Source organism: Rhinoderma darwinii, chromosome 3 (genome assembly GCF_050947455.1).
Source record: "Rhinoderma darwinii isolate aRhiDar2 chromosome 3, aRhiDar2.hap1, whole genome shotgun sequence".
Taxonomy (NCBI): Eukaryota; Metazoa; Chordata; class Amphibia; order Anura; family Rhinodermatidae; genus Rhinoderma; species Rhinoderma darwinii.
In genome coordinates this window covers 420,290,895-420,305,797 of record NC_134689.1, presented here as the reverse complement: position 1 = coordinate 420,305,797, position 14,903 = coordinate 420,290,895, and the positions used below count along the sequence as shown (strand labels likewise).

The 14,903-nt window shown below is 42.5% G+C and overlaps 1 protein-coding gene across 1 annotated transcript; it reads left to right on the top strand.

The window, feature by feature from the left end:
* Positions 1–7,442: 7,442 nt before the first annotated feature.
* On the top strand, positions 7,443–12,003 carry LOC142748458 (zona pellucida sperm-binding protein 3-like). Its single transcript, XM_075855552.1, has 8 exons — positions 7,443–7,892; positions 8,455–8,573; positions 9,325–9,428; positions 9,506–9,683; positions 9,754–9,874; positions 10,897–10,988; positions 11,108–11,241; positions 11,756–12,003. Exons 1-8 carry the CDS (start codon positions 7,443–7,445, stop codon positions 12,001–12,003), a joined length of 1,446 nt encoding a protein of 481 aa, XP_075711667.1.
* The last annotated feature ends 2,900 nt before the right edge of the window (positions 12,004–14,903 follow it).

The following is a 14,903-nucleotide window of genomic DNA, read 5'->3' as shown; positions in this document are numbered from 1 at the left end:
TCCAGCGATGTAGCTATTTCGAATGGGCCCTGAAGCCAGGGGGGCACACTGCCCCCCATACCACGTATATTCACAGTTGCTATAGCAACTTTGGGCCTATGTAATAAACTACATGGGCCCCTTTTACTATAGTAACAGTATACTTACCCTCCTCGCTCCAGAATCGGGTCTGGGCATAGGAGGTGGCAAAATATGTGTTGGGGCTATTTTCCCTGACGTTTTACAACTTTAACTCGGCCCTGGCTGCTAGTGCTGCATCGATGAGTCACTTAGAAGACCCAGCGATGCAGCTGAAAGCTGAAGAGAAGTTGGGGGGCATGAAGGACTTTTGCACCATGGCCCATGTGCCTTTAGATACACCGCTGCCTAGCTGTTTTATCCGCTTAATTTGCAGTCAGATATGCCGCTGATCTACTTGTCAAGGGACCTTTAACAGTCATACCAAAATTGAGCCCTAGAATGTCAGAACCTGTAGCTCCAAGTGACCTTCCCTTAGTCCTCAAAAGATTGTGGTTCACCCTTTGGAGCTTTGTTAGCACCAACTTTTGTGTTATAAGGTCTCTTGTCTTCTGGCAATAAACTCGGCTAAGAGAGTAGGTGCACTACAAGCCTTGAGTTCAGAGGAAGCATTCTTGTTTTTGACCTAGATAAAGTTTGTCTCAGGTTTCTGCCTTCCTTTAGGCCCAAGATCCCTTCAGTCTCGAACATCAGCCTGGTAATTAATTTGCCTGTTCTCCAAGCTGGTACCTCTTCGGAGGAATCTTTCCATTGGGAACTTCGGGATCTGTCAGGTTGCCTAAAGATTTACTTAGCAATAACATAAAGGTTTCGAAAGGATGTGAATTTCATAGTTACTCTTGTGGGGCTAAACAAGGGAAAAGAAAGGCATCAAAGGCTTCTATATAATGCTGGATCAAAAAAACTATATCTAAAGCCTACGTCAACTCTACCCTTAGGCTGGGTTCACACAACCTATTTTCAGCCGTAAACGAGGCGTATTATGCCTCGTTTTACGTCTGAAAATAGGGCTACAATACGTCGGCAAACATATGGGTTTGCCAACGTACTGTGCAGACGACCTGTCATTTACGCGTCGTCGTTTGACAGCTGTCAAACGACGACGCGTAAAAATACAGCCTCGTCAAAAGAAGTGCAGGACACTTATATACATTATATGCGGGACACTTATATACATTATATGCGGGACACTTATATACATTATATGCAGGACACTTATATACATTATATGCGGGACACTTATATATATTATATACAGGACACTTATATACATTATATGCGGGACACTTATATACATTACATGCGGGACACTTATATACATTACATGCGGGACACTTATATACATTACATGCGGGACACTTATATACATTACATGCGGGACACTTATATACATTATATGCGGGACACTTATATACATTATATGCGGGACACTTATATACATTACATGCGGGACACTTATATACATCATATGCAGGACACTTATATACATTATATGCAGGACACTTATATACATTATATGCAGGACACTTATATACATTATATGCAGGACACTTATATACATTATATGCGGGACACTTATATACATTATATGCGGGACACTTATATACATTATATGCTGGACACTTATATACATTATATGCAGGACACTTATATACATTATATGCGGGACACTTATATACATTATATGCGGGACACTTATATACATTATATGCAGGACACTTATATACATTATATGCTGGACACTTATATACATTATATGCAGGACACTTATATACATTATATGCGGGGCGCTTCTATACATTATGTGCGGGACGCTTATATACATTATGTGCGGGACGCTTCTATACATTATATGCGGGACACTTATATACATTATATGCGGGACACTTATATACATTATATGCGGGACACTTATATACATTATATGCGGGACACTTATATACATTATATGCGGGACACTTATATACATTATATGCTGGACACTTATATACATTATATGCAGGACACTTATATACATTATATGCGGGACACTTATATACATTATATGCGGGACACTTATATACATTATATGCGGGACACTTATATACATTATATGCGGGACACTTATATACATTATATGCGGGCCACTTATATACATTATATGCGGGACACTTATATACATTATATGCGGGACACTTATATACATTATATGCGGGACACTTATATACATTATATGCGGGACACTTATATACATTATATGCGGGACACTTATATACATTATATGCGGGACACTTCTATACATTATATGCGGGACACTTATATACATTATATGCGGGACACTTATATACATTATATGCAGGACACTTCTATACATTATATGCGGGACACTTATATACATTATATGCGGGACACTTATATACATTATATGCGGGACACTTATATACATTATATGCGGGACACTTATATACATTATATGCGGGACACTTATATACATTATATGCGGGACACTTACATACATTATATGCAGGACACTTATATACATTATATGCAGGACACTTCTTTCAGACGTAATTTGAGCTGTTCTTCATTGAAGTCAATGAAGCACAGCTCAAAATTTACGGCTGTCAGAGAAGCCTCGCAAAATGCGAGGAGGAGCATTTACGTCTGAAACGAGGCAGCTGTTTTCTCCTGAAAACAGTCTGTCATTTCAGACGTAAAAACCTGCTACCGTGTGCACATACCCTTAGGCATTAGGGCCCATTCTACCAAATCTGTAGCTAAAATTGTTGCCAAAAGCTTCTGTGTGCCGATCGATCAAATATGTTATGCTGCGTCTTGCTCTACACCCAATACTTTTATTAGCCATTACAGGCTACAAGGGAGATCCTCAGTAGAAACTATCTTTAGGCAGTCAATTCTGAGGTCTGCGGTATGTATCCCTTCATAGGGATTTCTTTCTATATCCCCATCTATTGCTGGTAAAGTGGGGGACGTAAGGGAAGTGTACATTTCTAACATTAATCTGTTTTGCCTTAGTCCGAACAGCAGCACAATAATAGGGATTTAGCACGAAGTAACTCCATAGGGAGGGCCCTCTTTCTGGTGGAATCCAAAATTAACCGCTCAAGAGCCATCTCCTCGGAGAACCAAAAATTCAGCCTATAATGGTTGATAAATATTAAGTGCGATCTCCAATCTGCACAGCAAATCTGATCCAGCTGGATCAGACTTTATTCAGTCCAAGAGGTAGACACTGCTCTAGTAAAGCGGGCTCTAGGGAAATGAGGTGGACACTGGTCTAGTAGAGCGGGCTCTAGAGAAATGAGGTGTACACTGATCTAGTAGAGCGGGCTCTAGAGAAATGAGGTGTACACTGATCTAGTAGAGCGGGCTCTAGAGAAATGAGGTGGACACTGGTCTAGTAGAGCGGGCTCTAGAGAAATGAGGTGGACACTACTCTAGTATAGCGGGCTCTAGAGAAATGAGGTGGACACTACTCTAGTAGAGTGGGTGTAATGATAGGGGTGGGGAAACAGACAAGTGAGCCCTAATCTACCAGCCACTCAGTCCCTGCCTACTTGCAACGACCCGCCCTTGGTGACGGGGTACAACTGGGCGACGGTCCCTATGCTCAATAAGTGCACGACAGACAAACAAACAAGGGTACACAGAAGCTAAGGGAAATTGGGCAGTTGCCCACGGCAACACCGTGAGCAACAAGAGAAGTGAACGAGTCAAACCAGGAGTGTACGAGGTACCAAACGCAGAGCAGGAGAGTAGTGAACAAGCCGAGTCAAACGAGGAGTGTACGAGGTACCAAACGCAGAGCAGGAGAGTAGTCAGTAAGCCAGGGTCAATATGAAGCAGGGACAAATAGTTCAAGAAGCTGCAGCAGGGCCAGGAAACCAAACGAGAAGAATCACAAGCAAGGAGGAACAGGAAAGGCAGGTATAATTAGACAGAGGGCGGGAGCTAGCTCCGTCTGGCCAGGCTGCGATAGGCTCTCCCACTCCTAAGCCTGCCATCCTGAGTGGTGGAAGATGGAGTCAGTCTCACAGACATAGAAGCAGGTGCAGACTGATTACCTATGGGCGTAGATACAGAAGCTGTGCCTGGCAGATCCTTTACAGTGGGTTCTAGAAAGATGATTTGGATCAGAGATCTAACAATACACTTGATCTACCCAGGTTGGTTTGGTGGATTTCAAGTCTTTGTTTCTTTAAGGAAATAATAAATTCTCAACCTTCCTGATCTCTTACTCTCAAGAAAGAAAAAATACATATCTGGTTTCACAAGAAATAAGTATAAAATTAAGTGAGACAGTGTAGCACTATGATTAGTATAAATAGTGGGAACTGGAGCTAAAGAAAGGCGAAGCTTTGTCTACTGCATCTCCAAACAAAGGAACCTAGTTTCAAACAGAAGATATTTTAGAGAATAGGATGCAGTCATAAAACAAAAGAAGAGACCTCTTCATACAAATATTCATTTTCTCAGGAAAACTCTTATCTAAGAAAGACTAAAACCTCAGGGCGCCTTCGCCCCAACACGCGGAATGTCCCAAAAGACGCTAACTCGGACTGCCTAGAGGGAGAAAAAGGTTAATGTGCATTAGTGCAACAATAAGCTAAAACATTCAATAGCAGACTGCCAGCAGCAGCTTCACCCTACATACACCTGCCAGGTTCAATCTAGGAAGTCCAGCATAATAAATAAAAACAGACACATAATGTAAAGCAAACAAGCAGAGCAAAGCAAGTCTAAGTCCACACAGGACAGAAAAAAGCACAGGGTAAGGCCTCACACACACAGTGGCTGGCCGCGGGCTGTGAATATAGGCACGGCCAGCCACCGATGCCCGCATTTTCGTGCCATGCTCCCATACAGAGGATGGGAGCACGGCCCGTAAAATCCGAAAAGTAGGACATGCTCCATATTTCCTGGCACGGTTCTATGGCACGGACACCTTTCCGTAGCGATACGGAAAGGTGTCCACTGCCAATAGAACCGAGTGGGTCCGTAATTGCGGACCGTATTGCGGTCTGCAAATTGTGGATTTTTTTTTACGGCCATGTGCATGGAGCCTAAGAGAGGCTAGATGTCCTTATGTGGGGAGGTGGCTCTAGTTAATTAGCATTTAATTTGATTAAATTAAAAATTCCATCTGTCCTATCAGTTCACAGGGGCAGAAATACCCCATTATTGGGCAATTCCACATCCGGACCGAGATCTTTACAAATAAAGAAATTGTGTTGCCAGTCCGGTGAGTGCCTCGATCATTCCTCTATACTTATACCCCATTATTGTGCTGCCTGCAGGACTGAGGAGAACAGATTTACATTCTAAACTAAAGCGCATCTTCGTTTTGTATCCACTCCTGGCTTTGGTGGGAAAAAAAAATTCCTACAAAACTTTGGCCTATCGCATATGTCCCAACTTATGAATCCCCATTTGTGGGACATTGTATAAGCCCCTCCCCGCTCCGCCAACAAACCATCCCCAAAACAGCCTCTTTGGGACATATTTGCATAAACTCCTCCCCTTCAAGGTCCTAGATGTTTGTGTGTGTTTTTGGCCAGGTGAGGGTATGTTTACATGTGTCGTTTTTGGACATCTGGTTTTTGCGTCGCAAAACTCGTCAAAAACGGCCCGAAAATGCCTCCCATTGATTTCAATGGGAGGCGTCGGCGTCTTTTTCCCGCGAGCAGTAAAAGGGGGGCCCAGAAAAATTAGCTGTATGGGGCCCTGAAATTCCCTGCATGTGACCGCTGCAGCCAATCACAGGCTGCAGCAGTCACATTGGATGAAACGTCATCCCTGGAGGCCGGGCTGCAGGACGACAGATGTACGCGTCACCTTGACTTCGGGTAAGTATAATAAGTATAAGCTTTTTTTTTTTTACCTGCAGTTTTCTGCAACGGACACCCCGACCGAAAAACTGCACCACAATTTGGTGTGGTTTTTTTTGGTCCAGAATCCCCTGCGTGTTCCAGGGCGGATACACTGTTTACTTATGCACAGCATATCCGCCTTGTGTGAACATAGCCAAATACTTTCCTGATATTGTTACAAAAAATGCATAGGCCAGATTCACATACGCAGTTTTTGGTGCAGATTTGGGTTCGTTTTTTGAGCCACACACATTTTATACCTTTTCTTCCTTTAGACTCACTACAGGCTTAGCTTAAAAAAAAACTGCATCAGAAACTGCACCAAAAACTGCACTGTGTGAATGAATCCCCCAAAAAATGCAAAAAAAAATAATAATAAAAAAAAAAATGGTGCTAACACAGTCAAAATGACCTACCAATGCCTTCTAATGTCTTTACACCAAAAATTGCAGCAGAACTTACGACTATTATTAGGGTACAAAAATCATTTTATTTTTTTACAAAAAGGGTGCAGTTAAAATTAAGGCAAAAGAGACGCACATTTCAAGGGGAATCCATGTGTTGACGCAGATTGCCAGTTAATGTGCCACGGAACGGACGCTGATTAGCCCCAATCACAGGAGCTTATGCGCGTGCGGAATCCCTGTCAAAAGGATATATCTCCCCAGGAGACTTTATTTCCCACATGGACTTTCATGGTCATCCTTGTGCAGCACAAAAGTCGCCCTGTTACCTCAATCATGTGCAGAGGGGACATTGTTACTTCCGGACAACGTAGACCTGAAAGATGTGAGGCCCCTGATGTCCCAAACCACAATTTTGGGGGTTTTACGTGTATATTTACATGGTGCGGTTGAGATGCATCAAAAAAATGCATCGGCAAACTGCATCTGAAAGTACATGCGCTTTTACAGAGCATTTTTTTTTATTTGAGTGATTTAGCGCAGTTTTGTGGTTCTCATCCGGTTTTGAACGCGGTTATATGAACTTTTCTGATGTACTTCCTGTCAATATGCCCACGGTTTTTCAAAGCAGTTCTGTATCAGAAATAATAGGAGAAAAAACTCTGTTATCAACACAAGTTGTCCACATTGCGTCTTCTACCTTAATAAGTGGTTTTATACCGAACACAAAATAATAATCAACCATTCATATCCCAGAGAAATCTACCTCAACCCTGTTTCAATCCTGCACCTAAACCGCGCCATGTGAATATATCCCAACTTCTCTGATCTTGACCTGTCAATCACTTATATCTTGGCCTCCTTGTACTTGTGTCTTGGTTTCCACTAATGAGAGAAGTGCTCAGCTGAGAATAATGAGGTGTCAGGAGGAGAGATGACTATGTGATGGGTGGAGTATAAAGTTCTGCTCCATGTGAAGGTATGACTATGTGATGGGTGGAGTATAAAGTTCTGCTCCATGTGAAGGTGTGACTATGTGATGGGTGGAGTATAAAGTTCTGCTCCATGTGAAGGTGTGACTATGTGATGGGTGGAGTATAAAGTTCTGCCTCCTCTACTCTCTCCTTGTGTAACTTTTTCTGCAGTCAGGATGGAGCTGTGGGTCAGGTGGAGTTGGTTGTTAGTGGTTCTTCTCTGTGGACCAGGCTTTAGTAGTTCCTTGGTTAGACACCAGCGCCAGTCAGACCCTAGGTGGAGGAATTATCAGCCTGGATGGGGATCTTCTAGAGGACTTGGACAACCTGTGTCTAGAGTGGGCTCTCCTAGAGGAAACCCTTGGTCTTCAGCTCAGACTGGATGGGGCTCCAGGTATATTGGAGAACTTCAGCCACGACAGCTTACACAATCTCCAAACTCCCCTATCAGTGTGCAGTGTGGAGAGGACAGGTTGGTGGTGATGGTGACCAGAGACTTCTATGGGAATGGAAAGCTGGTGAAGCCCTCAGACCTGACCCTGGGTTCCTGCCGTCCTGGACTGCAGACTACAGATACTACTGTGGTTTTTGTAAATGGCCTTCAAGAATGTGGAAACAGCCTAGAGGTAAGTGGAGTAGTAATTTTAGTTCTCAAAATGTCTTCTGTTGATATATCTTGCTTTGCGATCCCCCATGTGATGTGTATACTTTGTGTATGATGTAATTGCAGAAGGTTGGACATGATGTAGGTGGAATCCAAGTAGAGTGCTGTTATAAAGATCATGTCATGTATTTGCTTGTCTTGATTTTGCCAGCCCTACCTGGAACAGATCTAGGTGAGATGCATTTCTTGGCATTTTGTGCACTAGACAAGTGGGTTTTCTTAATTCATTGTTTGCCGGGTTTACTACAAAAAATGCATGAATATTGCAAAGACCAACACCGCTCTACTACATCTGTAGGCGGTAAAACTGCTGACATCGAGTACTATTAGGCATTTACTACCTTCCATGTCTGCTATCCTGTAAATTTCTTCAAGATGGCAGTTAAGATAACGGTGTAGTACAGAGGAGTTTGGCTAATTGTTCGTCTGTGCTATGAAGAGAACATCTAAATTTTAGTCCTCTTCAAATACCACCTTTCTATATGTATAAACCAGATGACTAATCTTGTGATGTCTTGTTTAAGATGACTTCTGACTGGCTGATCTACACGTCCAACCTACGCTACACCCCCACTTCCTCCAGCAATGTGCCAATTATTAGGTCCAACTCTGCTGTGGTTCCCATCCAGTGTTACTACCCAAGGTGAGTCAATACCAGTAGGCTGTCTCTACAGGCATTCTGTTTTTGAGGAGATTAAACTAGTAAAAAAGTTCCATGGCAAAGTGGAAGCCTCAATGTGAATTGGGTAGTCCACAAGGCAATAGTCCATGAGATCCTAAATGCTCCTCCTGAAACTTTCCATGGAGTCTTTGACTGGCCTTCCATGGTAACTTATTTTAATGTTTAGCAACCAGTGCTTGTATATTTACCATACAGCAAGAAAATACATAAAAATAAACTACATGTTGTACTTGGCAGTAATTTCCAAACTGAGAAACCCTCTAGTAATGTTCTCAACCCCTACTGTTAGTGACAGATCTCAATACTGGTTGGGGAAACAATGACTAAAGCTCACCATTCATATGTTAACTGTCGCCCAAATTAACTTCTAGCCATATGCCCCCTCAGCCGAGCTTGCGAGTTTGTTACAATGGGGTGAAGGAGACCAGCTTCTGTCAGCATCTCCTGGCACCGCGAAGATCTACTGACATTTCAAGATCATAAGAGGTCAAACTGCACTATTGATATTTGACTAGACAATGGTGGTAAATGTTTGCTATTACGACCATGGATCCATCTTGAAATGCTTATTTGTAGTTTTGATTTATAAGCGTTAAGGCTTTTACTACAAGTGGCTAGTCTCCTTTCATGACTGAAGTGCGATGGCCGACAGGATATGTTCAAAGACTTCTAGGAGATTTGCTAAAAACTCGCAAGTTATTTTAACCTCTAGACATGGCAATGTGAGCAGCAATGCAGTCCAGCCAACATGGATTCCATTCAGTACCACGGTGACCACAGAAGAGCGGCTGGTCTTCTCCTTGCGTCTAATGACTGGTAAGTCTCTTTGCAGCAGTAGGGTAGTGGTGCAGAGACTCCTGACCTATGCTAATACCCCAGTATTTTATCTTCAGCGGACTGGAATGCTCCCAGTCCATCACTAGTCTTCCAACTTGGTGACATGTTCTACATTGAAGCCTCTTTGGATGTTCAGAACCATGTCCCGATGACCCTGTTTGTTGACAGCTGTGTGGCCACCATTGCTCCAGATATGACCTCCAGTCCCCGTTATGAGATTATCTCTAACAATGGGTCAGTATTTATTATCAATTCTGTACTAATCTTCAAGGAACCCATGATCTAAACCAAATCTGTTCTACAGATGCTTGATGGATGGTATGCAAGAAGATTCCTCCTCAGTCTTTGTCTCCCCCAGACCACAAGCTGAAAAGCTGCGCTTCATGGTTGATGCCTTCAGGTTCACTGACAGTGATGTCTCTACGGTGAGGACTTTTACTTAAACCATACTGGGCCGATATGTAAACCCTTTGTCCAAGAATGGAAAAACATGGCTGCTTTCCCAAAACCTTGCCCCACAGGGTGTTCGGTATTGAAGCTGTGCTCCATTGAATTGAAGGGGGATGGAATATATTACCATACACAACTTGTGGACATGTAGAAGTAAGCAGCCATGTTTAACTAATCCTTGACAAACTATAAGGGTATGTTCACACGGCGGGGGTCCGTAACGGCTGAAATTACGGGGATGTTTCAGCCTGAAAACATCCCCGTAATTTCAGCCGTACCGGCATGTGCAGGCGCTTGAACGCCGCGTCAATTACGGCCGTAATTAGCGCTGCTATTCATTGGAGTCAATGAATAGCGGCTCCAATTACGCCCCAAGAAGTGACAGGTCACTTCTTTGACGCGGGCGTCTATTTACGCGCCGTCATTTGACAGCGGCGCGTAAATATACGCCTCGTGTGAACAGACAAACGTCTGCCCATTGCTTTCAATGGGCAGATGTTTGTCAGCGCTATTGAGGCGCTATTTTCAGACGTAATTCGGGGCAAAAACGCCCGAATTACGTCCGTAAATAGGCCGTGTGAACATACCCTAATTCTTGACTTGAAGTAAAACCTGATTTACATCAGACTTCACAAGTAAACAAAATAGAAGTGGCACTTTCATAGTCCCGGTACAACACGCTATGACATGTACAAAGGTTAGTTAAACTCGTGTATTCAATTTGGAAGTGGCCTTCTATACCATGCTTGGCCTTTGAGGGGATCGTGCACTGTCTTGGCAGTCTTTAGAAGATTGTAAACCTTAGCGCACTGCCCACACTCACTAGTGTTTAGTGGAAGGTGTATGACCTAAAGCCCTACATTTTAATGAGAACTGCAGTTTGCAAAGTGTTACTATGGAAGTGGGAGGGGGAGTATAGGAGGGCCAAGTAGAAGCTCTTAGTGACAACTTTGGTAAATGTCAATGGCTCATGACATGAACTCTGACTGTGTTCTAGATCTATATCACATGTTCTCTGAGAGCTGCCGACATCAACCAGACCCCTGATCCAGTAAACAAGGCCTGCTCCTACAACAAGGCTACCAGCAGGTAAGACCACATACAAAGGGTGAGTGCCTTGGCAGCACAACACCTTGTGGGGTCTTTGACAACAATGGTATGTGATGTTCAATGCCTGGAACTCTTGGATGACTCTTGGTTTCTTCTAGTTGGTCACCTGTGGAAGGATCAAGTGGGATCTGCCAGTGCTGCACCACCAGGAACTGTGCTACTGCTTCAGGCCAGAGAATGGCGTGGGGCTCCTCACTTGGAAGACCCAGAGGACTTGGGAAGAGAGATGTTGGTGAGTACATTGTCCTTAGACCTCCCTAATTAAAATGAAGAACCTAATTGTTAGTGCTGACTGTGAATTGGTTTGGGCACTAGCTGAAGCTGCTGTGAAACTGAGGTGCATGATATATCCCTCACGCTCCTTGTCATAATTCTGTACTTTGCTAATAAGGTGGAGTCTCCCTGGTGAAAAACTAGATCGAACCTAATTGAAATATAGTTGTGTTGCAAGAATAGAATACAAAGTGTGCAAAACTCTTCCCTTTTAGATTTGGTAGGATGTTCTCCAAGACCTTGACCTCTATTCTAAACTTTGTAGACTGGATGAGTTTTCTCCAACCTGCTGTTCACCAGGTGTTAGGACTACAACTCTCAGTATGTTTTGACAGGCAAAAGCTGTTAAGCATGCTTAGGATTAGTTTTTCAATGGTTGGTGACCATTCTTGTACATTGTCTTGGTTTTCAATACTTTTCTCAATATATTGTTGCTGTGATTACTTAATGGTCTACAACTCTTCATTGTTCAGGTTCCCCTGTAGAGAAACATGGCCTGGCCACACTGGGTCCACTTCTAGTGACTGAAGACAAGCCTAACCAGATCTCCGGAGCAGGACGCACTGGAGCTTCCAGAATGACAGCAGGACATGAACCTCTACAGCTGTGGGTGCTGGTGGCCATCGTGTCCGTCAGTTTAGTAATTGTTGTTGTTGGTCTTACTATGGTTAGAAAATGTCTTCTGAAAAGATTCTCCCACAAAGAATCTGTAAAAAAATAAAACATTTTTGGTTAATCCTTGTCTCCTTGAATTGGCCACAACCCTGTTTAAATTAGTTCTTAGCGTGTGTCCGTAGTAGTCATTAAATGTTGACTGCATTCTATAAAAGACTTGAGGTTTATCTGGTGTTGAGTGAGTCATCCTGGCTCCTAAAGGCACACAATACCAGAGGCAGATTATTTTGTGAATTCATAACATGGGATATACTGTATATATCTCTCTGGGCCCATACTGTATCCTCAGATGGAGGCATTTGGAGGTTCTTATTCAAATGAAATCAGAAAGAAATCCATATAAGTTGACCTTTCATGTTTGCAGTTCACTTGTCAACTTTGCTTGTTAGACTGGAACAGTGTCACCGGAGTCATTTCGTTAGATTATGGAATTAATGACTGCTCCATTGTACTGCTGGAGGCCTAGAAAAGAAGTTACGTTATACACTATAGTTCAAACTCCGTATGGAGCTCTCCTGTCACTCTGGTGGGGGGGGGGGCTGTACACCATCACTTCCTGTAGGGCTTGGTCAGTAAATGCACCAGCATGTCAAGAGCTCTAAAGTATATAGACACCCTTAGAAGCAATGCTATGAACACCACCAGCATCTGATAGAGCTTTCCATGGATTTTTTTATATATATGTTGTATTAGATTCTTTTATATTTCATCGACTCAAACACTGAAAGCCCCATGCACCTCCTTTTTAAAGCCATAATACTGCCATGTACATGAGACCTTAGGCTGCGTTTTTGCATATCCATTTGTATTAGGACGTGGTTTTTAAGCAAATAGAGTTTGTATGATTTCCTCTTGCTACCTCTTGATTAGTTTAAATAACACGTAGCCAGTCCTGCTGGTAACACTCTGTACTGGAAGTCCCCCACTCGGTTAGTATATAAAGCAAAGGTTGTGGTGTGCAGTTGTTCTCAGCTAGGACCATTAACTTTGTAGAAGTGCTGTTGGGAAACGTCTGTCCCTTTATAAGATTATCATGACGTCTAATTTCTGGGTGGAGTACTTAACACAGAAGCAGCCCAGGTTTATCTTATGATTTTCCTTGCTGCATTTGTTTGATCAAGCTACTGACTATACCCTATACTTTTGACTTTTTGGAACTGGACCTCTGCTTGTTCCTGGATTTTGCTTAATGATTTGGACTTTCTGCTCCTGGCTGGTTTGGACCTCCTGATATCACCTAGCTTTGACTTGGACTTTCTATTTACCCTCGGGCTGTCTTATCTGTTCTCGTATAGCTTGCATTGCACCTCTTATCCAACACCAAACTCTGTTAAAACAACCTGGGTTCTATGGAGCACAAACCATCCTGCCTTGCGGTGGGCTCTGGTGAAAAACAGAGTAGCTTTCGATGCTGATGAGATTTGTGGTTGCGGATTTGTTTGTACGCTCAGTCCCGACAGTCTCCAGCAGCCTTTGGGGAAATTGCTCACTCAGCAATTACAAAAAATGTCCACCCTGGGAATTGCTCAACCAGTGATTTTCTAACAAGTGCCCAGAAACTTTTTGGTCATAGCCAAAAGAGTGTGTGGCTAGCAGGTCTCCCCACTATATTGTAGAAACTACTCTTAGCAGGAGCTGAGTATTTTATTAAACCTGTTTGTGCATATTGGAAATGTTCTGATGGACAGAATATTATCAGCTGTATAACCAGGGGATACATATATATATATATATATATATATACACTCCATATTCACCACATGCGACTATCAATTTCATATAACTTGGTGTCAGCGGTTTAATAAGTGCAACAGATTGTGCATTTCATGTATATACAGACGTATTCTTAACAGGTATCAAAATATTATCCTTCCTTTCCTGTATATTAACCCCTTCCTGACATTTGACATATCCATACGCCAAAGTCAGGTAGGGGGAAGTACGGAACGGGCTCAGAGTTACAGATGACACTTCAGAGTAACAAGTGGGATCGCGCTCATTTAACTCATTAAATACTGCGGTCAACAGCGACCGCAGCATTTAAATAGAAAGAGTGGGGGGACCCCCCCCTCTAACAGCTCATCGTGCCCCCCCCCCGCAATGCAATCGCAGGGTGGCGATGGTTGTTATGAAGGCCCCCAGTTACGCCATCTTTGTGCTCCTAAGTGCGGTGTCTGGCAGGGCTTAATAGAAGCCTGTCAAACACCATGTACTGCAACACATTAGTATTGCAGTATATCGTGCAAGCGATCCAATCATTGCTGGTTGATGTCCCCTAGGGGGACTAATAAAAACAAAAATGAAAAATATGAACCAGTTTTTGATTCTTCAGGAGCAGACACCGTTTAGCCCTTTTTTTGAGCACTTGTTAAACAGCTACAACTTATTTATTTTGGCTAGCGACGTGATGTTTGGTTTTTTTGTTTTTTTCCTGTAGACCATGCAGCTTTATATATATTTTTTTTTAATATCTTTATACACCTCCTTTTTGCTATTAGCAATTTTAGGCTTAAAGTTTGAAAATAGCTAAAAAGTAAAAAACTTATTTCTAATTTTTTTTTTTGGGGTAATCTAGTTTTACCCTAAAATAGTTCTCCTTATTTGTGATCATCGTCTACCGTGAGTTTTAGTATTACATGTCTATATCAGGGTAATTGAGTCTGAGCTAGCATTACGACAATGATTGGCGGGGGGAACATTTTTTGGAGGTGGGGATTCTGTTTTTGTTTTTTTTTTTTTTTATTTAAAACGCCAATCTATTTTTTTGGGTAATCAAAAAGTGATCAAAATGTCGCATGTACACAAATGATATAATTAAAAACTACAGCTTATCCCGCAACAACTAAGCCCTCATACCACTTAATCGACGGAAAAATAAAAATATTATGGCGACAAAGTACATTTTATTTTTTACACTTCGGTTTTTAATTGTAAAAGTAGTAAAAT

Coding starts and splice junctions, on each gene's coding strand:
- LOC142748458 (XM_075855552.1), top strand. CDS start 7,443: ATGGAGCTGTGGGTCAGGTGGAGTTGGTTGTTAGTGGTTCTTCTCTGT. Junction 9,429..9,505: donor CTCCTTGCGTCTAATGACTG/GTAAGTCTCTTT, acceptor TTTTATCTTCAG/CGGACTGGAATGCTCCCAGT. Junction 10,989..11,107: donor TACAACAAGGCTACCAGCAG/GTAAGACCACAT, acceptor GGTTTCTTCTAG/TTGGTCACCTGTGGAAGGAT.